This window comes from Sciurus vulgaris (assembly GCF_902686455.1).
Source record: "Sciurus vulgaris genome assembly, chromosome: 6".
NCBI lineage: Eukaryota > Metazoa > Chordata > Mammalia > Rodentia > Sciuridae > Sciurus > Sciurus vulgaris.
In genome coordinates, this window is record NC_136466.1 from 115,562,473 (window position 1) to 115,584,794 (window position 22,322).

The 22,322-nt window shown below is 39.5% G+C and overlaps 1 protein-coding gene across 4 annotated transcripts in view; it reads right to left on the reverse strand.

The window, feature by feature from the left end:
- Positions 1 to 22,322, reverse strand: part of PIK3R1 (phosphoinositide-3-kinase regulatory subunit 1) — an 81,254-nt gene that overhangs the window by 4,702 nt on the left and 54,230 nt on the right. For 2 of the 4 annotated variants that reach the window (XM_079145632.1, XM_079145633.1), the window contains 9 exons: positions 21,539 to 21,631; positions 20,979 to 21,053; positions 15,436 to 15,567; positions 14,463 to 14,664; positions 14,189 to 14,268; positions 2,184 to 2,286; positions 1,148 to 1,246; positions 872 to 1,052; positions 490 to 615 (listed from right to left, as the gene is read on the reverse strand). In XM_079145632.1, coding sequence (XP_079001758.1) covers positions 490 to 615; positions 872 to 1,052; positions 1,148 to 1,246; positions 2,184 to 2,286; positions 14,189 to 14,268; positions 14,463 to 14,664; positions 15,436 to 15,567; positions 20,979 to 21,053; positions 21,539 to 21,631 — 1,091 coding nt within the window. Of the gene's footprint in view, positions 1 to 489; positions 616 to 871; positions 1,053 to 1,147; positions 1,247 to 2,183; positions 2,287 to 3,731; positions 5,808 to 5,857; positions 6,096 to 14,188; positions 14,269 to 14,462; positions 14,665 to 15,435; positions 15,568 to 20,978; positions 21,054 to 21,538; positions 21,632 to 22,322 lie in introns of those variants that run through there. The other 2 variants (XM_079145635.1, XM_079145634.1) reach the window with 2 other exon arrangements.

Genomic DNA, 22,322 nt, shown 5'->3' on the forward strand with positions numbered 1-22,322 from the left:
AGAATTCTCTCATTCGAGGGAAAATAATTATAGCTTCCATCTTTTTAAGCCATTTCAGTTCAGAGTATCCAGGTTGCCTTTTCTCTCTGGCAGTCCCAGTTGCTCCAGGGCCCAGAAAGGCTCCAATCTCTAGAAAAACACTACAGGGAAATATCGCCCCTCTTTTGGCCACAGGGCATATGAATGTGAAATCTCCATTTCAGAGACTAAGAAGTCTGTGAAACTACCAAATGAAACAGAATTCTCCAGTCTGGAATTAAGTCCAATCAATTTAAAACTCATAGTAACCCCTTCAGTTATCATGTGATCTTAATTTTATTATTCTGATAACCAGAGGTTTCATTTAATAGGATTGGAAGTACTATGTTGGAATAATCAACAATGACTCACAAATAAATGACCTCCCTCCCACTTCATTCCCCAGTCACAGCCTTGGGTTTTTTTTTTTTTTTTTTTTTTTAAACTGTCCAGATTTCACAGAAAACTCACCTGGGAAGTACGAGTATATTCTTCATATAATCTATCATATTCCCGACTTTTTTCTTGAAATTGAGTGTTATATTCATGTAATTTTTTCCCAACAGCTTCAATATTATCTTCTTTGACAACTTGATCCTAAAACAATGGGGGATTAGAGGGGAAAAAAATAAAATTAGTTAATAAGGTATTTAATCAAATTACCACTGTTTAAAGATCCTCCCCCCACATGTTGCCAATTTTGTTAGTCTTGCTATTCAATTTAGCAATTTTGTGATCATGGTGTAAAGTTTTTCAAACCTGATTCCATGTAATTCATGTGCTTTAAAATTTTCTATAAATTTGAAAGTATCTTGTCTCCACATTATGATGATATGAATTCAGTTTTGATTACCTGTTGGTATTTGGACACTGGATAAAGTAATTTCACATCCAGTTTGGGATTGTACTGAGCTAGAGATTCATTCCGGTAGTGGTTTATTAATTCAACCACAGAATTGAAGGTTAATGGGTCAGAGAAGCCATATTTTCCATCTCGGTGAAATATTTTGATTAATTTGTTATTTCCTCCTTTCCTATAAATACAAAAGAAAAATGACCATATTAAAATTTCTTAATAAAGAAATATGTTTTCATGTCACAAAGGCCCCAACTGCATTCTGAGACTCACCTTAGTGTAAGAGTATAATCGCCGTGCATTTTAGTAGAGGCATCTCGTACCAGAAAGGTTCCATCTGCTGTATCTCGAAGTTTTTCATTCACTTCTTCCCTGAAATGAACAGAACACAGGACAATGCTTACCTTGAGAATTCAGTGATCACAGTTTACATTCTTTCCTAATAGGCTTTTTTTTTTCTTTTCTTGGTGGCACTAGGAATTGAACCCAGGGCCTTATGCATGCTAGGCAAGTGTTCAGCCCTAATATACTGGTTTTTTTTAGAGCAAATTTAGGTTCACAGCAAAATTGGGCAGCAAGTGCAGACAATTTCCATATTCCTACCCCATTGATTTACATGTAGATGTTATGTTTTTAGAGTTTACAAATTCTGTATTTATTTATAAGGGTATGTTAGTTCCAATGTCATTTAAAAAAGGTGCATGAGGCTGGGGGTGATAACTCAGTGATAGAGCATTTGTCTATCAGCATTTGCAAGGCCCTGGATTTGATGCCCAGTACCACAAAAACAAAACAAAACAAAAACAAAAAAGTATTCTCTTTCATATTGGTATATCTATACTACGAAGTTTCCACTTATTTTTTTAACCAATGTCTCTGACCACCAGCACAGAAATGATTCCTAAAAGCCCTCCTCCCACTGCTCGCTATTCCCCAAAAAAAGCTAATTGGAAAAAAAAAAAAAGACATTTTGTGTTACTGTGTTTAAGATAATAATATTAATGATTACAGTTCTGCTCAACATAGAATACCTCTACATTTTGCCTTGAGGCAGTGCCATGTCACCTTGGTGCTTCCCTGACATCTCAGTCAATAATGAAACTTCCCGGTTATTAACTTCCTGTGGCATCAAACACCCACAGTGCTCTAGCACCCAGTGACTTTTTTGGTCGTCTTTGGAAAAGAACCAACTATGCTTCGTGCTTATGTTGGAGGATATCCTAAAAATGGAACTTAGCAAGCTGGTGCTTTTCTTTCTCTTCATCTAAAACTCTGTATCTACTGAAAATGGAGAGTTCTGGGGCCTTACCTCGAGATCTCTCCCCAGTACCATTCAGCATCCTGTAAGGAAATATTGTTGTTCATACCGTTGTTGGCTGCAGTGGTGGGTTTGGGCGGTTTAGGAGGCAGTGCTGCAAGTGAAAGAGAAAGGAAAAGTTGTTTGGTTTGCGATTCCAACTGAACATTTAAAATTAGACCTGATTTTTTTTTTTTTTCAGATAAACATTTCCATTACAACAAAGAAAAAAGAAATTGGAAATAGACATCAGTAAGTCACAATTCCATACACGAGGAAAGATAAAGGAGAATCTTACAGAGTGTGGCTCAAAAAGAAATGAAACTGAAAAGGAGAAGAGAGAGACTGACAGGCACAGAGAGAATTTTAGAGATGAACCAAATAAATTGGGCTGGCCATGTGAATCAATTTCAGAGTCAATCCAGAGTCATGAAATTTTCTACTCCTGTATTTTAGCTATATTAAAGTTATATGCTTAGTCAAATCCATCTAAAGTAAGAAACTATGAACATGAGCAGCAGGAGTAACATGACTTGGCTTTAATTTTCTCTTATTTAATTATAAAAGACAAATTTGGTCTCTGTCCTCCACAAATGCTATTGCAGTAATAAAAAAAGCTCATCTATAGCAGTGTGTTTTAAGAGGAGGAATTGGTTCTTTAATTTTAGTATTTCAGGCACTATTCTGCCAAAAGCCACTTTAAGAACTCATCTGTGACCTAAATCTCCTTAGTATTCATGTTAATATTTTGCTGGATAAATTGTACTGTATATGCCAGTTCTGGTTAAAAATCCTATCCCCCTTCCTCAATGTCAAATCAGTATTCATATATGAATTGGTGACAAATAAAAGACTGCAGTGTTTCTTAATTGGGGGGCACTCACATTGGAAGAAAACAATTTAGGAAACAAAATAAATGTAGGATTTTTAGCTAAATTTAAAGGCAGAAGTTTTAAAGCACTGGTATTATTTTATATAAAAATGATTTCAGATGTTTATCAAGAATATTTTACAAAGACCAGGACTAAATAATGAAAAGTCGCCTTTTTTCATATAGTTATCTTAATAAGAAAGAGAAAAAGCAGTCTCTGCATCTGACTTAGAATAGTTTCTCAACAGTTTCATTGAGAACTGAGTTGTAATCACTGCCACATTTTACGTGCTTTCTAAAGTACCAAGTGTTACCACTGCAAAGTACCACACTGTTCTCATCCACTGTCAACAGAGAAAAGCAACACAAAGGATGCATCCTTTTAATTAAAGGAACCATATGCTCCAACTAGCAAAGGATCACAATTAACAAAAGACACCAGTAAAAAAGTAGAATCTAATTCAGATCCATTCAAGTAAGAATTAGCATTTACCCCACACAGCCTGAACTGCTTCCTTCCACAGGCAGGCAAACAGTCTGTTTAATTTTAAAATTATAATCAAACTAATTTTTATCAATGGAACAAATAAATAAAAATAGCAATCTAAAGCGGATCTGTTACGGCGGCTTCCAAAAAATGAAAAAGCCACAAATTTAACTGACTCTCTCCATTAATACTGCAGTATTACCTGGTGGATCCATTTCTATATAAAACATCAAGTCTGTGCCACAGTTTATATCTGTCTTGGCATATTCTAAATCCAGGTCTTCCATATTCCAAACAGTGTTGTACATTTGTGCGAGAGTTTCCTTGGCTGAGCTCAGTTATAAGAAAAGAGTCCGGCTTTCTTTGTAATGGTGTCTTGGAATTCATTTTAAAACCTATAAGGGGCTGCACTGTAACCTATTACATCACACACCCCAGCCAATCAAGTCAGAAAAATGTCACCAGACCACTCCTGCTTCATCAGTTCTCCTCTATGCCAGCCTTCACACAGTCCCAGCCCCGCCAAGGACCGACACGGAACAGAACTGCCGTGTACATATGCTCAGCCTTTCCAAAGGTGTTTAATTTGACTGTTCTCCTCCAGCAGTGAGTTTTCTAATTCCTTTTTTATTACTCTTTGCAGCATGGTACGCTCCGCTGTTGGCAGGTTGACAACAGCTGATACGCTGCAGCTCCTAGCTCTTTTTCCCCCCTGTACATCTGTGTTTATAGATAGCCTGGTCATTCCTTCGTGTAAATATCTTACAAAGGCATCAAAATGGTAACCTTAAGCTATTCTTTTAGCATTCTTAAATATCACCCATATATATATTAAAAGCAGAGAAGATCAAGACTAGCTTTTTTGAGTCCTCCATAATTCACAGAAAGCTCAGAACTTAAACACTGTCATCAATCTACCATGTTAGAAAGGGCAATTAAAAGCAAATGTATAGACAAAATTTCTTCCTCTATCAAACATTCCAAAGTTAAATGACTTTATAGAACAATGAAAATTCTACCGTTTACTCTAGAAATGAAGATGCCTATTGTTTGCAGATATAACATAAATGTCAAAATCATTTATTAATGATAATTTTAATGTTACTATCTAACAAAACTGGGAGAGGATGCTTCTTCCAAAAAGAAGCCATGTGTCAGAATGCAGAGTTGAAGTAGAGTGATCTTTCCAAAGTATTCACTTATGAACCCATCTTCAGTGAAAGCTGCCTGAAGGGGAGGGTGATGTAATCTTTCTTTTCTTTTTTTTTTTCCTCCTTCTAGATCAAATGCCTCACTTAAATATTCCTTCTTAGCAGTATTTAATATAAATAAATCAGTTTTCCTACAAATCTAATAATTATAATTTTTCAAAAATTATTCTGCATATAATTCTGTCACCCTCACTGGAGCCTAATGGACATCCCCACTGTGACCCAATCACTTTTGACATTTACAATATGTGTGTGTGAGGGACACCTCCCCACAATGTAAATGTGGCTCATTTAAAAGACTATAGTGGGGCTTTGTGATTTATGTACATATGTATGTCACAAAATTCTGTGACAATTTAAAGAACACAGAAGCCCTTAAAATTTAGGTTCAGATTTTCTATCAAATTTGGAATATAGAATATATTAAAAAGCAAACCAAGGCACTGCATTCTCTGGGCACTTCACTTGCATCCTCTCTCTAATTCATATTATTGGAGAAGGCAGGCTCACCCTGTTCCCTCCTACCTTTTCCCACTCAGCATTTCACTATTTGTCTAAGCATTTAGGTAAACTAAAATTCAAGTAAAAATGGCCAAAATAATTACAAAAATGGTTGTGGTGGCCAATGTCCTTGGGTAGGATTGGCGGGGAGAGGAACTGTAGTTTAATAAAAATGTTGACCCTCCCCTAAAAGTAAGGAGAGAAGTCCTCTGAGCAGCGTGGTCATGTAAGTCAGCCCAGAGGGCCCCCTCATGCATTTGGTGCAAGCCTGTCCGGTAGCTAGATACCAGGTGGCAAACTGACTCCAAGAGCAGGGAAGGGAGACAGGTGATTTTCCACAGTCTCTGCACGCCCGAGGCTGGCACCAACTTCCAGCTGGGCACCTTGTAATTACCTCCTTCTGAACTTCCAACCTAAACCCCATCTTTCCCTCGTACATTTCCCCCTGCAGGACTGGAGGTAGTGTATCCCCTAATTTTCCATCTGCCTTCCTCAGGCAGCGCTTTGCACGAACAGCCACTCTCCAAGCACGCACACCCACCCTGAGACAAATTAGGAACAATTCGCAGATACAAAGCCACAGTGCAGAGAAGTGCACAAATGAAAGGCAACTTACTTTGCAGGTTATGCATTTCAACGGTTGCCCTTTGAAATGCCTGTATCCGACAATGAAAAAAAAAAAATCCAAAAAGCTGTTCTTCCACCAAGTGGGCCAAGCCGGGGTGTCTCCCCCCTCCCCCGGCTTGCTCCGGGCGGCAGCGCTCGAGCCGGCACCGCGGGAGCGCGCAGAGGTGGGGGCGCCGCGGGACCCTCTGTTCACACCGCCTGGCTGGGCTGCGCTGCTGCGCCGGTCCCTCCGCCCCACGCCCCGCCCGCCCGGCCCTGCGAGTCCGGCCCCAGCAGCGCTTCCCCGCAGCGCTCACCGCCTGCTCCCCATTGAGAAGCCAACTGGATCGCGCTACTGTACAGGGGAGGGAAAGAGCCCAGGCGCTCACACGTCTCTCTCAGATAAAGATCGCAGCTTCATGATTAACTTGGGCAGGTTCAAATATTTGCTGAGCTAGGGATTTCAGGAGGGGGAGGGGAGCCCAAGTCAAAGTCAAAGTTGTCATGGGCTGACAAGTGGCCAATGCAAGACCAACTTGCTCATTTTTGCCGAGGAAATGAGAAGACCATTGTAAGGGGGCTGAAAATAGTCTAAGAGGCTGCTGCGGAGCGCGCTGGCTGGCTGACTGGCTCCCGGGGCTCAAGTAGCCGACAGTGAAGCAAGGCACTATGCACAGCCAAACACAGGAAGTGGCTGAGCTAGTTCAGCAAAAAATAGAATCAAAGCCTCGCTTGTAAAGGCCTGAACCTCTCACCACAGCCCAGAACAGAGCCTTGCTCGTGTCCACCTCCTCCCCCACACTTGCACAAACTGCCCCGCAGGTGTAACAGGAACGCCCTTCTAGGGCAAAATCGGGCTGGGAGCGCACCACACAATTGCTCACAGTGATGGGAGGGGATCCTCAGGAAGAGGACTTCGAACTTCACAGGCTACCATACTTCACGACCACGAGGCATTAAAAAGAGGAAAAGCCCAAACAAACAAACAAAAAAAAAAAACACTGTGGCTATTTTTATGAGATCAGCTTCCTCTTATTTTTAAACGGCCGTATGATTTTCTAATAATGAAAAGGTGTGTCTGCATTAGGTTTCTACGTGGGACGAAGAAAGAAGGACAGAAAAGGACACACCTTTCTAGTGGATTTTTGTTCTATATTTGGTGAAGTTGCAATGAACCAGACAGTATTGTTGGCTACTCTTTAAAGAATATTTTCTTCTTACAGAAATTTCCTGTTGCATCCACATAGATGGTTTTAATGTTATCCTGAAAACTGTAACATAATGCAAAAATCACAGAATCATCAGGCTTCAAAATCAGAGAGTAATTTAGATATCACTTCAAATAATTCCTTGCATGCTACAGAAAAAATAACCCAGACTTCTAATGTTTGGTCCTAAACTTTTCTCTTTGCCCAAGCCCCAGTTCCTTGCTTCCCTCTACTAGAGAAAGTAAAGGTTGACAAGTGAAACTGAAGTTAATTTGTTTTAAGCTGCATGCAAAAAAAATCCTCACACCTATAACGAAACTCTGACTTTTCCTGTTTTCTATTTTCAGCTTACTTAAATATGGGTTCTGTCAATAATACCCTCATACTCTGTATGGGAAGATGATCCAAGGGTCCTATAGAGAGATAAAAGACATGCGGGTGCTGACATCAAGTCCACACAGGCCACCAGCAGGAACCAAGAGACTCACTCAAAATACCTAGCAAGTGCTGCTAACCCACAATGGAAATGACTTTACAATGTTCTTTTTGGAACAAGCAATAAGACTATTGAAAAACTTTCCCAATAGAAAAGTCTATAAGTGAATCTGCCAGTTGTCAGGGATAAAGGGTTAGTTCAGAGAATATCCTTGTATCCTGAGCTGCACAATCTTGCCCTACTTTAAAAAATAGCCCTCCTGAAGCTAAAAAAATCAGCCCCTCAGTTTTTTAAGCATACCTGTCTGGATTCAAATGACATATCATGACAAAACCTCCTAAATTGTAAGTCCAACAGTATATTTTCTATTTTAGGAGAATATCATCCACTGGAAAGCAGTGTAACTTCTCGTTACAGAAAGTCTTGGAATAGATTTGAAAACTTGGTTTTAAACAAATATATCAAAATGTGTATAATCATCAACTAAGAAGTTCTACATTACTGAAAGTGTGAGTTGAATCTTTTCCCATTGAATTTCGGTCTTTGAAAAGTTATCTGTAAGACCCATGCTCTTTATTAGCTTAAAGAGGGAGCCCTCTGCTGGCACAACAGAGTAACTTCTGCTTGGGAGAAAACAGCTTCCTGTATATTTTGTGCTTCTCACACCATCTCCAAAATGTCATATAAACAAGTATAATTGTACAACTGTCATTTAATCCATATGATTCACTAACAAAGGCACAGCTGTCAAAATACTTTGGAAATAAGTTTCATGTGGTTGCTAAGCTCTTAGGAGAATTTGTGTTTTAACCAAAGCATTTATCTGGGACCTCAAAGACCCATCCATGTTGGAAATCTTAGCATGTGTAATTAAAAACTAACTTTTAGTTCTGGATTTTTTAAAACAGTGTGTATGCCCTTCCCTTTCCTCAGTGTTTTGTTTTGTAAAAATCATTTCAGTATCAAAAATAGGTCATGATTTTAGTTTTCAGTAGATTCCAACTTGTCAGGAAAGTGTCACTTGATCATTAAAATATGTGTTGAAGTTGTAGACTGGGCACTGTCTCTCAGATGTGCAAGTCGCCATCAAGTAGCAAATGCCACAAACGGCTTTCAACCTGGAAAGCATCTTAAAGGTTTTTGTGGGTCATTATTAATGAACAAAAGACCATTAAAAAAGGGGCAGTCAAAAAAACAAAACGGGGGGAAAAAATGAACCAAAATTCACTTAAGAGTAAAATGAATGCTTCCCTTCATAATTTTTAACTTAAAACAACTTAGACAGAAGGGCCTTTCAGGATGATGCAAATGCAGTACTTTTACATCCTGTGCTCTTAATGACCCTGCACTAAGAAAATGTCCATTTATGTTTATAAGTAAACTCAGGTTTACATATGCATAAAATCAGACACATTCTACAAGGTTTCTGAAGATGCAGGTCCATTGCCTAGCAGAATAAAAACTCTTCCCCTGCAATTTCCCCTCTAGTCCTGTTCCTTAAGAAAAGGCTGTACTGTGGAAACAAAAAACTGAGCATGCTGCTCAACATGTGATGTAAGATGTGAGGGGCGTGCTCACATCTCTTTCTCAGAGCACAAGTAGAACTACTTTTTGATAAAACTTGGAAGGGCTTGCCTCTGTTTATTCTTACCCATCTCAATGCGTGCACTTTTTTTTTTTTCAAGGTTTCATTTCTCACCTTAGAAACAACCCTCTAATGTCAGACCACATTTTAAACCCAATAAAAAAAATAAATCAGAGAAAAGTACAACTCTTTTTTGAAAGTCATTTCCCTCTACCTTAGTGCTTGCTTTAGTCTTGGTTGAAAACCAAGCCCAGAGCATTTAAAACAAGATTTATGAATCAGGCTCTTCAGGATGAATGTTTTGCAATGTGTTGGTGGTTAAAAATTAACTTTGACAGGTGTAGAAGGGCAGGGGGGAGAAAGAGTCATTTATTTTCTACTCTAGGCTTGAGGGTGCAATATTAGACTTCAATTATGCTACATTAATATTTCTGAATATATCCATGAAATCTGAAATATGTAAATATACTTATAATGGGTGGCATTCAAAGGTACCCTGCATTAAATGAAACTGTTTGTACTTTGGTTGCTCTATAGAAATCTACGTTAGCTACCTAAGTAGGGTAGTTATAACACATAATGATTCCAGAAAACTTGCTATTCAGCTTTAAATATATCTAAGACTTTGCAGGGGCAGGTAGGGGGGGTGTGCCAGGATTTCAACTCAGGAACACTTAACCACTGAGTCACATCCCTAGTCTTTTTCTGTATCTTTTATTTAGAGACAGGGTCTCAACAAGTTGCTTGGGGCCTAGCTAAGTTGCTGAGGCTGTCTTTGAACTTGAGATCCTCCTGCCTCAGCATCCTGGGGTGCTGGGATTACAGGCATTAAGACTTTTCTGTTAATAAAAGGAAAACAGTAAATTATCCACAAAGCTCTGAAAACTTCCTCAGTGTGTATCACCTTTGCAAACCTTAGTGTCTCTCTATAAAAGAATCCTTCCTTCACAGTGTTGCTGCGTACATCAAATGAATTGGTGTCTGAAAGTTTATCAAATAATAAAATTTAATATATGTAGATGATTCTAGCCCAGATCTAGAATTAGATCAAAAAAGAAAAAAGAAAAAAAAAAAAAAAAAAAAAAACCCTTTGTCCTTGCCCTGTGGAAATGTAGTTGAATAGGTTAGAAAAACTATATAAGGATTAAGTATAAGAGGAAAAGGGACTTAGGGTATAAACCTATTGAATGTGCCGACTTAAACTTCAGGAAAAGGAGGGCAAGGGCCTACCTGGGCAAGGCAAAGTTTGGGAACACTATGTACAATTGTACATTTTGTGCACTGTGCAAAGGCACCTGGGCAAGGTGACAGGGGGAGTGGCACTGAAATCGTGGCCACTTCACCCAGCAAGCCACACATAGGACAAGGCATCATACAAAGGCATCTTCCTCGCTCCAAGCAATGCATCCAACGTGGCTACAATTACCCAGAGTATCTCCTTCCGATTTGCATTAAAGCCCTCTCTCTGTCAATGGGGAGAACAGCGAGACAGTATTTAGACAACCAAAAAAAAAAAAGTGGTTTGAAGAATTAGAGCTACAGGATGAGCCTAGCTTTGGGAGGGTCTTTTTTCTTTTCTTTTCTTTTTTTAACTGGTTCTTTTTAGTTATACATGACAGAATTCATTTTGATATAATTATACAAGCATGGAATATATCTTATTCTAATTCAGACCCCAGTACCTCTCCTTCCCCTCCCCACTCCTTCTCTCTATTGATATTTCTTGGCAGGGTCTTAAAAGTTAGAGTTGACACAGTAAAGTCTCAGTATTTGTCAGCTCATTTAATCCTCATAACAACCTGATGCAAGAGGTCTTATCCCCATTCTGCAGTCTGGAAAACAGTCTGGAAAAGCTGAGTGACTTGGGGAAGCAGGGAAGCAGCAAAGAAGTGAGCTTCAAATCCAGATCTGCCCAACTGAGAAGTCCTGGTTTCTTTCCACTGCACATCTGACACAGTGATAAAGCCTCACCCCAAAAGCTACCAACACTGCCTTCTGTCTTTTTGCCATAAGTGGACCTGTAGGAACACACTTCATATATTTTTAGCTTATCGTCTGCTGGAAACCTCAGAGGACTTTCTGGACACTGAAAGCAGCCCCATTGTGCTTGAGGATTCTGAAAACCCAAGCAGCAGGGGACAGGTTGGAGGGGTGGGGGAGTTGACTCCTCTCACTCTCTGTAGGCTTCAGTAACCTCATGTTCTAAATGCCAGAGTTGGACAATGCTTTCAACTCCTAAATAATGTTTTTTATGATACTGTCACTTAAAATACAGTTATGTATCGTAAAGTCAGGGACACCTCCTGAGAAATGTATCATTAGGGAATTTCATGGTTGTACAAACATCATAGAGTGTGCTTACACAAACCTAGATCATATAGTCCACTACATACCCAGGTTAGTTGATAAAGCCACCACCACATATGTGACCAATATTGATCAAAACATCCTCATGTGGTCCATGACTATATTTACTGCTTTTGTAAGATATAAAGCCATTATTTTTGTACTTTGCAATTTACTTAAACCTTCAGATCTATTTCTCCTTCCCTTAATCAAATTGTACCTATCTTTCAAGATCCAATTCAAGTCACATGTCTTCCATGAGCTTTTTCTACCTACTTAATTACCCTAAAAAGTCACCAGTTATATCTCTAAAGTTCAGTATTTAATTAGATACAATGTGCATATGAATCATATTTAAATTGATACAATGCCTTAAACATCATCGGCTTTATCATTTCAAGTTCTACCTGATAAAAACTAGAAGTTACATTTATTTGGCTCATAATAGACACTTTTTGTCCCCTTTAAATAGCATTCAGGTACTCAAGTCTATGCACAGTAACAAAGTTATTACAAATGATTGATTTAGGACCATTCCAAAACCCTCTGGTACTAGCACATGCTGGGGTAATGATGAAGGACTCTGGTAAGATGTCACAGGCCTAACAAATCATTTCTTTACCTCAGGATGCCTTGTCAGTCATTTGTGCTGGAGTCATTCCTGAATACAAAGGTATTCAGGGTGAGGGTGGTTTTCCTTGGCAGGTGGGGAGTGCTAGGTATTCACAAATGAGAGACACTGAAGCATCCATTTAATTCTGAGAGGCCCAGACAACTTTCAGAGTAGCTAAGAGATATCACACAAAGGGGAAAATGGCTTAGACTAGGCTTTAAAAATAACTTAGATTTCATTTTTTTTGAAGAGGATGCATGAATACTGGGATGATCCAGCAAATGTTCAAGGCTTTGCCTTTCTTTAGCGGAGCTGGTGGAACTAATCCTCTTTGAAACTGGCACACCAGTTTTTAAGTAGAGGGACGTAGGGTCCTTTGACACATCAAGCAGCTTTAAAGGTGCATTATGAAAATGGTTGCTAATAAACTTTTACTTTGGTAGAATTAGACTAAGACTGATAAAAGACACTTAACCAGTTCACACCAGCCAGACTAATCAAACTCCACCACTGATTCCACTATACTGTGTATAGTAGAAGTTCTCAAAGATTCCATGTGACAAATTCATTTGTAGGTGTCTGGCTTTGATATTCCACATGTCCCCCTGATGGGAGTGGCAGAAGGTCACTAAGAAGATCAGGACAACCCCTAGCCCTTCACAGTAAGCAGAGCCCTGTTTTCCCTCTCTAATATATACTTCAACACTGGTCAGGAAGGAGTAAAAGGTTCTTGCTCAGCTCTTTGGCTCTGCAGCCTGCCTATTCTTGCTGGTCCTCTTCCTTCCTAGCCTATGTGATTCATCCAGGGGTGGGTAGTGAATAATGGCTCAAGTGCCATGTTCCATGCCCCACTCCTATTCTTTCCTACTAAGCCTGAAGGCAGCCTCTGAATGCCAACACAGAGCTCAAGACTACAAATGACCGAGTAGTCATATGAGACAAAACCTTTGGGTCACCCACTGGAATGAAGCCCAAGGCACCTGTTGACAGTCTTCTTGGAGGCAGTTTTCCTACAATTCCGGGCAAGTTAAACGTTCTGCTTGCTGTGATTTAGAGCATTGGAACATACTATGCTTGCCTTATCTACTAGACCTGATGCCTCTCTCACTTTTGTTACCATTTTTTGGACCTGTCCACAACAGAAATCCTTCCCAACATCTACATTTTGAGTGGTTATCTATCCCTCCCCATGTCCAATCCCTACTGATGGGTTTTAAGCCCAGGCCATTATCTCTTTTGTGTTCTCCCATCCAGATGTGAATAATCAATCCTGGCTCTGTAATATTTGATAGAAAAGCACAACTTAACTCTATTGCATGACACTGGTACCTGGGTCCCCAGGCCTGTGCATACAAAGACAACCATAGTAATCTGCATGAATTACCTATCATGAATAATAAACTCATGGTGCTTCATTTAAATTCTATTTATAAATCAAGACTACAGGCTATACTTTCTACTGGTCCTGAAACTTCACTTCACCTATAGGTCCTTTATCACTATTCTAAATGACAAGACTCCATTATTGTACAGCAAGGTGAGGTTTATTTTGGATTTTCCACAGTTGAAAAAAAAAAATCACTTTAAATTACATAGCCTACATTTCCTGCTTTGTTAAATGGCTAATCGAACAACAGCCTGCTTTCAAAGAAGTGCCTAGCTTGCTCTAACTTGCTGCAGTGAACACTGGGCTTTCACGCTGCTTGAGCTATTGAAAATGTTTATTTTGACAGACATTTCTCAGCATACTCACTTCCAAAAATTACATTCCAAAATACTTTAAAATTATATAGTAATTATGAATCCCTACTTTATGAGTATTAGAAAGAAAAACAAAATGTCAACAACTAAAATGAACTCCATGAATTTATTCAACAACTAGAAGCCGAGAAGCTGGTGGATCTAGGGAACTCACCCAACTCTCATCTAAAACTAAGACAACTTATAATCTGCAAATATTGAAATCTGGGTGTTTGTCAGACACACTACCATTCTGTAATTTTTTTTTTTCTGTGAATCACAAAGTAAAATATTACTGTGAATTGTAATTCTACCAGAAACTTGTAACTTCAGAGGAAGTCTAAAGCCACCACTTTTAAGGCTTAAAAACACACACACACAATGAGAGAATGTTGAATGTCACAAAGCCTTACCTGGTGCTGGCTGTCGTTCATTCCATTCAGTGGAGATTAAAATTTCTATAACTTTTATGAGGTGTTCAGTATTATCAGAGCTGCAAGAAAGAGAATTTTGTTAGAAACCTTATGCCTAAAAACAAACTCATTTTCATTGATACACATTCAAGTGATATTTGTGGTAGAAATCTGCTCATGTTTATGAAGCAGTCTCTTTAGAATGCAGTTAATGATGGATCACTTTAGGACTACCCTTCTCACCCCCAAGTTCATGACTCTCTTTTTCACTTACCTGGCTGCTGGGAATCTAAAAAGCATAGGGCTGAAAATTTCGGAGAGCACTCTTGCATTCAAGAGATTTTTGCTGGAGGTTTGAGAGAGCTTGAAGAAATGTTTTAGCAAATACTGAAGCGTAAGCCAATACTGATGAGGTATGTTAGGCGACCTAATAAGCTTCTTTAACAGCTGGATGTAGTCTTCGGAGCTTTGTACTTCTGCAAGTTAGAAAAGAGAAAGAAAAAAAGACTGTTTCTAGGTATCAGTGAATGCATACCAAGACCATTCCTGTTCTTTCCTCTAGTTACAGAAGAAGTCACTTACAAAGGCTTCAGGAGAAGTGCATGGGACATTTGTTCTTCTTATTAGAAAATGAATTGTGAAAAAGAAAAAAACTCAAGTCAAATAGAAATGCAAGAAACTCTTGTGTAAAAAACCACAAGACATTCAGGGTGTGATGGTTGAAACCTGCCCTCTATGGAGTGGCTTTAAGTGATTGGTTAATTCCGAGGAACATCAGATAAGTATCACAGGTTTGACTTTGAAGGTTATGGACCACAATTTCCTGTCCCCAAAGCAGTGAACAGAGACTTAGTTCTCAAACTGAGCCCTCATTCTTCAATAAAAATTGTTATGGGCACTTGGCAAAGATGGCAAGAACATCCCCCATCACTGAGTCCTTGTCCTTGAATCTCACACTGGTATTTGGAACACCATGTCCTTCACAGATAGAGTGATCTTTGTTAATACTGACCAAAGGTTAAGAAAGCCAATTCAACATGTGGACAATCTTCTAAGCAAATGAAATTCTGGGTCTTCTGTTGGATGCCCTGATGAGGAAGGGAATTCTTGGTGGTAGTGAGAGGGAGAGGAAGCTTATTACTGATATTTCCTAAATATCATCTCCTTATATGCAGCATTTCAGAGAGTTTACAGCATTTCCAGATCCCAATATATGTTGAATGAGGTTTTCAGAAGAGAAAACAAACCTTGGGCTAAAGAAATCATTTCACTGTAAACAGCTACTGGAATGACAGGATTTGGTAAGTCCAGGAGATAGCGTTTGAAAGCGTCTGCTAAAACTTGCACATCGATCATTTCCAAGTCCAAGGAGGCAGCATCTAGGAAAGAACCATTTTAAGAAATATTTTAGACATATATCTACCAGTTGGGCCAATTTTCCAAATGTGGGACTTAAGTGCAACACAGGAAAGGAGGCAAAATTAGGGCAAATATAAGACATGGAATATTTACTAGCAGTGTTTCTCAGAGGCCTTGCTCCTAAATTTGGGGTGGAACAATTTTTCTTTATGTAGGTCTGCTTCACATGTTGTAAGTATTTAGCATTCTTGGTTCCTTGCCATGATGCCAATATATTCCCAGACTTTGGGGCAATGAAAAAAAAAAAAAATAATAATGTCACTGTTATGGGTGAATTATGTTCCTCCCAAATTCATATGTTGAAACCCAAACCCTAAGAACTTGGAAGGTGATAATATTTAGGGATAGGTCCTTTAAGAGCTAGGTGATTTTGTTACAATGAAGCCACTGGAGTGGGTCCTAGTCCAATCTAACTGGTATCTTTTAATAAGAAGAGGAGATTAAGACACACAGAATAGGGATGTATGCATAGAGAAAGGACTATGTGAGAACACGGTGAGAAGACAGTCATCTGAGAGCCAAGGAAAGAGCCCTCAGAGGAAAGTGAGCCTGCCCACACCATCCTTCTGGATCTCAGCTTCCAGAACTGTGTGAACCGCATTTCTGTGGTTTAAGCCACCTAGTTTGTGGCCTTTTGCTATGGCAGCCCTAGCAAACTGATATAACCCCACAACATTCCCAAACACCCCCTGGAGGGTGGGTCTGCCTGATTGAGAAGGTCCTACCTAGGGAGGGTTAGTCACAAGGAAATGTTTCCTAAAATCACAATAGTAAAATAAGTAATGCATATTCCCAGATTTCCTCAGACTTGAACTGATACATACTGCATTTCAGAATTAATATAACTTTAACCTACCGGAGTGATAGATTAAATAGTAAGATACTACAGAGTTTTAGCAGTCAATCAAGAAAATCCATAAATATAATTTGAACAGTTTCAGAATGTTCCCCCTAATGCTGACTATTACTAATCTAACCTGTGGGCATCAGACCATCTCTGAAAAAGTCTAAAGATGAGCATATCTGCCAGCTGGAAAAGAGGTCATGCAATTCAATAAAGGAGTGATGCTAATAAAAAAATACTGTCTGAGCACTCACTGTGTATGGTGCTCTGAGTCCTTGAGACAGAAAAAGGCACTATGCCCAGCAGAGAGCAGGCCTGCAGGGAACAGGAATGCACGGACATCTAAAAACGAGGACAGGCATTTGGCCACTACTGGAGAGTAACTCGACCTCAGGTGCTCAACAGAGAAGAAAGGGCCAATGGCCAAAACACTACATTTTTATATAGCTTCCTTAACTATAGAGCCAGGAGTACACTGGAGAGGAGCACTTCTGGAAGTAAAGGCATTTATTTTGGTAATCTGAAGCAAAGGGCTGGGGTCTGAATTCTACTGCAGTTAGAAATCAGCAAGACATTATCAAAAAATAATGTTAACTGATGACTGGATGGGCAGTGGCCTGAGAGAATGAGAAAGTATTCAATTATCGAGGTGCAAGAGTGTTAGTGAATAGAAGGCAGTGTCCTGGGGACCCCTGAGCTAAGTATGATATTATAAATCCCCCTAAACTGAGACCAAGGCTATGAAGACTCCTTGGACACGTCATTACCATAATCCAAACTTATCCCACTAAGTAAATGTTAGGAAAGATAACCACACAGCACTATAAACTTCTAAGAAAAGTGAACCTGGTATAAAATACAGCTAGGTCAGTTTGAGAAAAAGGGAAAGCGGCAAAGGCTGGAGGTGTGGCTTGGTACAGAGTGCTTGCCTAGTATGTGTAAGGCCTTGGGTTCAGTACCCAGCACCAGATGCGGGGAAAATGTGAAGAGGCAAATTGTTATCTTCCTTAAATGTCCTACAAAGAGCTAACCAGAGACACCTGACATCTCTACCAAGTGAGGGAAGGGTTAAAGTAGGTATTCGCCTACAGAACCAACATTGAAAGTGTGCAAATACTAGTGTAATTAAATACTTTCCAATAAAACTGTATGTGTATCAAAACAAGAACTCTCCACAGTCACCAACTGCTTGGTGAGCTTCTAGTCCCCAGTATATTTCACCCTCCTGAAAAATGTGTAAAGCCCTTTGGCAATGGTCTATAAACATCAAGACTAAATATTCTACATGTCGCTCTGTAGGCAAGGCTCCCCTCTGTGCCCCCATAGTGCTGATGAGCCATGCTTTCATCAAGACGCCTGGCAAACAGTATAGTAGTGATGTGTGGTGATGTGTCTCCCCTACCAGACACAGGGTGCTGCAGTGGCTGTAGCTCTCACCTGCTCTTTCAAAGTCCACAGCGTCTAGTACATAGAACTGTGGTGTTTGTGGGCTGAACTATATAGTCCTCAGAGTGATGTTAATTCCAAAGCCCTTTTCTGTGACACATGATGTGTATCCCAAGGAGCCATTATAGTGTTGGAAAGAAATTGCCTCACACAGGTCTTTGGCTAACTCTCCCCATGTCAAATTCCACTAGAATTGATGACGCAGTTTGTTGTATTATCATCATCATCATCGTTATTATTTGTAACATTAACTTCTAAAGTTTCTTGGAGCTTTTGATTTCTAGGCTATGAGACTCCTTTTCTGCATTAAAATCATCCCAATGGTCTCTTCCAAAAGCTACTGCAGTTGTCCTATGATGACTTTTGAAGAGTCATAGAATCTTTACCAACACCTCCCCCTGCCCTTCCACTGGAAAAATGCCACCCTCCCCACCTGATCTCTATCTAGGTTAGTGGTTCCCACTGCAGGTGGGGGTGGGGTGGGAGACATCTGGCAATGTCTAGACATTCTTGAAGGTCAAGACTGGGGGAGGCTGGCACTTAGTGGGTGGAGACCAGGGCTGTGGCCAAACATTCTGTAACGCACCTGATAGTGTCCTCCACTCTTCTGACAAAGAATTAGCCACCTTAACATGCCAATAGTGCTGGGCTTAAGAGCCTGATTCCCATGAAGAGGAATCAAAAAGTGTCAGGAGAAAGTTCATACCATTAAAACTCAAACGAGAAGAGAAGGGAAGAAACAATTCATTTTAGGGCAAAATAGTGGGGAAAGGAAAAAAAAAAAAAGAACAGAACAGGGCTTTTGAAGCCAGAACAGTTAGGATACAAGACAGTTTCTCCACTCAGCCACTGTGCAATCTTAGGGAATTTACCTACCTGAGGGTTAGCTTCCTTTTCTAGAAGTTAAAGTAACTAATGCTTATAACACTAGTGTGTACATGAAATACAGTAACTTAGTAAGTGTTAATAACAGTAGGCTGCTTCCCCCACATCTGTTCTTTTCAGATGCTAGAAATTCACAAGGCTGATTTAAAGCTTTGGTTTTTTTTTTTTTTTTTTCTTCAGATTACTCTTGGAGCTTCTCCAGAATATTATGGTATTTTTATGTATTGAACAATCTGAGCTGGAAAGAGAATTAGCAAATCCACTTCCAAATCTGAATAATGTTGGCGAAATTCATTTTTTATAGCCCAGCATCTAAATGAAGCCAGTTTTTCATATGTATGTCTTGATTTCAAAGGGGAAAGGAAAACTACCTGTCAAAATACATTGTTGACGTGAATCTTGGTTGCTTACACCATCTCAGGATGGTGTGAATGTTTTTTAAGCTAATGTGCATCATTTTGTATTGGTCACATTAAAAAACCTAACCACCACTTCTTAAGTAACTTCCATTTCATCTGTTTCTGAGGTCTAAACATTTCCTGTGACTTTTAACATATTCAATTTGACCAATTTTCTGACCAGAAAATGTATCTCTATGTCAATTGGTTGAGGACAAAATTCAGTGTTTCCTTAATACACTAGTGATGTTGCTGGAAATACAGAAAAACAAGTCTTTTCACCTTGAGTTTTCTGCCAAACAACTTGTAATGACCTACTCTGTGGGAAGTATAGGGGATACAACAGCAAAGAGGAATTGCACTGTATTCACAAGGTTGATTTCCAGGTACAAAGGGGAGATACATTTCAAACAAAATTTTTTTTCAAAAAAAAAAAGGTCAACATTTGTGTAATACATTTCAAGTGAAAATATTTATTGATAAAGAAGTAGTCTGCAGCTGAGGTTGTAGCTCAGTGGTAGAGTGCTTGCCTAGCATGTGTGAGGCACTGGGTTCGATTCTCAGCACCAAATATAAATAAATAAAATAAAGGTCCATTGACAACTAAAAAAATACTTTTTTAAAAAAAGGAACTAGTCTCATTCTTTTTTCCAAGAACATCTTTTCTAAGAATTTTCCTAAGTCAGCTCATTCTGAAGCTGCCTTGAATTTCAAATTCTCATTTATGAAATATCACACAGGCAGTCTGATACAATTGTACTTCTGAAGGAGCTTCATTTAGGACCAAGTTTCAATTTTTGGTTCAAGCATTCAAATTCAGTTGAAAAATGTGAGATTGAAAAGAGTTTTTCTAAAAAAAAATAAATAAATAAAATAATAATAATAATAATAATAATTATTATTATTATACCATGAGGAAATGAAGAATTTGAGAGATTCTAGAAGTTGACATGAGATAAACGACAAGCAAGTAATTACAGTTTTTCTCCTGTATGGCAAAGGAAGGGGTAAGCAAATATAAAGCCACCACTTGGCTGAATTGGTGTCACTTGCCCAATAGTGTGCTGGCGCTGGCTTGTCCTGGCTCATAGGCGCCAACTGTCCTCAAGTCTCCCCAACTCCACATTCAGTGACATCACGTTGGTTAGCTTGAAATCAACCACAGTGGGGATAGTTATGCCACAGAAATGGGCAGATGCTACAAACCAGGACTTCTTTCCAGAGAGTTGATTTGCCAGTACGTGACTGAATAAAACAATTAATATACTGTTACTTGATGTATGTATGGCATGAAAAAATGATCAAGCAAGAAAGGAAAAATAGCAAGCCAGCCAGTCAGATGGGAGGGAAAAGGAAAAGAAGTAAGGGGAATGAAAGGAAGAGGATGTCAGAAGAAACACCCTAATATAAACATCATTTAGCTGATCCAGATGGGTTTAATGTGGCCAACAGAAAGTTCAAGGAAAGATGGTAGATGTGCAGAGCCAGAGAAATCCAAAGCTCATTTCTCTTCTCTGTAATTCTTGCAGAATCCCAGGGCCCATGGCTGTGATGATGGCCAACACGCTGCAGGCAAGCGTGCACATAAACCCCAACTCAGGAGACAAACATCAAAGGTTCATACTGGTTTGTACTGTTAACGCAATAGGGTGGAGGGAACAGTGCATGATTTTAGTTCTCTTCAAACTTGGAATGTGGCATGGATTCAATGCAGTTTTATGTACGTGTGTGCATTACCGGAAGGCAGCAAGAGGAGACCTATATCTCCCATTGGCATGTGCGGCCCTGTGACACTCACCACAATCAAGAAGCTGTCGTAATTCTGCGGGGTTGCTGGAGCTTTGTGTTCTGTATAGAGTCGAACATTCCAGACCTAGGACACAAAACAGACTGTGTATGCCAAACACAGCTCTCTGGAGAACCTGTGAGCCTGCTGCCAGAGCGGCATTCCAATTTCCATGCAGTATCTATTCTAGATGTGTACTAAACATTCTTGGAAGTCAACTCCTACTATTAATCTTATCTAGCATGTCAATAATTTTGGCAAAACCAGCTGGCCACTAAGAAGCAAGTTAATCATGTTTATTAAATTATGGAGAACATAATAGTTTCCATACAGTAAACTACATGTTAACCCAGAATTAGAACACACAGGCCAAGATTATTTCCACAGTACAGAGACCTAAATAGCTGGGCTATTTAGCAAAATATCTATATGTATCTAAATAGCAAAGTATCTATATGTAGCAGGTAGTAAGAAATTTATTTAATAAATGTCCCAGAAATGCATATAAATGATAACATCCATGAAATAAAGGTCTCAACAAGTGAACTGACTCCCTCTAGCAGTCTGGTTACCTTTCTTTTCAATGGCTTCCACGAGCTTGATAAGTAGAGGAGGGGCAATGTCAGGAGGGGCAAATTGTTCTGCCAGATCCGGAAGGGTCAAAGCTGCAAACAAACAAAATCCCACCATTATATTTAATTTAGGGGAGTCAAACACATTAGACCACAACAAAGAATATTTTAAATATAATTTAATTATATCTGACAGTAGCAAACTTAGGCCCAAGTAAGAGAGACCCTTATGCAAGGCTATACACTTTCAGGGACAGGGGAAATGCCCACTTGTTCTCTCCTAGGATATATTCAGGGTACCAGCTGAGAAGCCTATGATTCCCAGCCACATGACCTCTTAAAACCTCTCACCTAGGGCCATTCTCCCCAGGATTCCTGAACCTTCCACATTCAGGTGCACCCCAGAATTCAGAGGTGGGTTGAGTCTTGGTAGGGGTCTAAGGCTGGACTGGAGTTTGGATAAGCAGGATAAGCCAGGGATGAACCCAGCTCCAGCTCTGGAGCAGTACCCTGAGGAGCCCAAGAAATGTGAATTCAGGGGCTGGGGTTGTGGCTCAGTTGAAGAGCATGTGCCTAGCACATGTGAGGCACTGGGTTTGATCCTCAGCACCACATAAAAATAAATTAAAAAAATAAAAGTATTGTGTCCATCTACAACTAAAAAACATAAAAGAAAGGTGAATTCAAACTGGTCTCCTGGTTATTAGGAAACACTCCTGACCCAGGTGGGAAAACAGATGAGCTTCTGTTGACTGTTAACATGATGTCTAACTAAAATATTTAG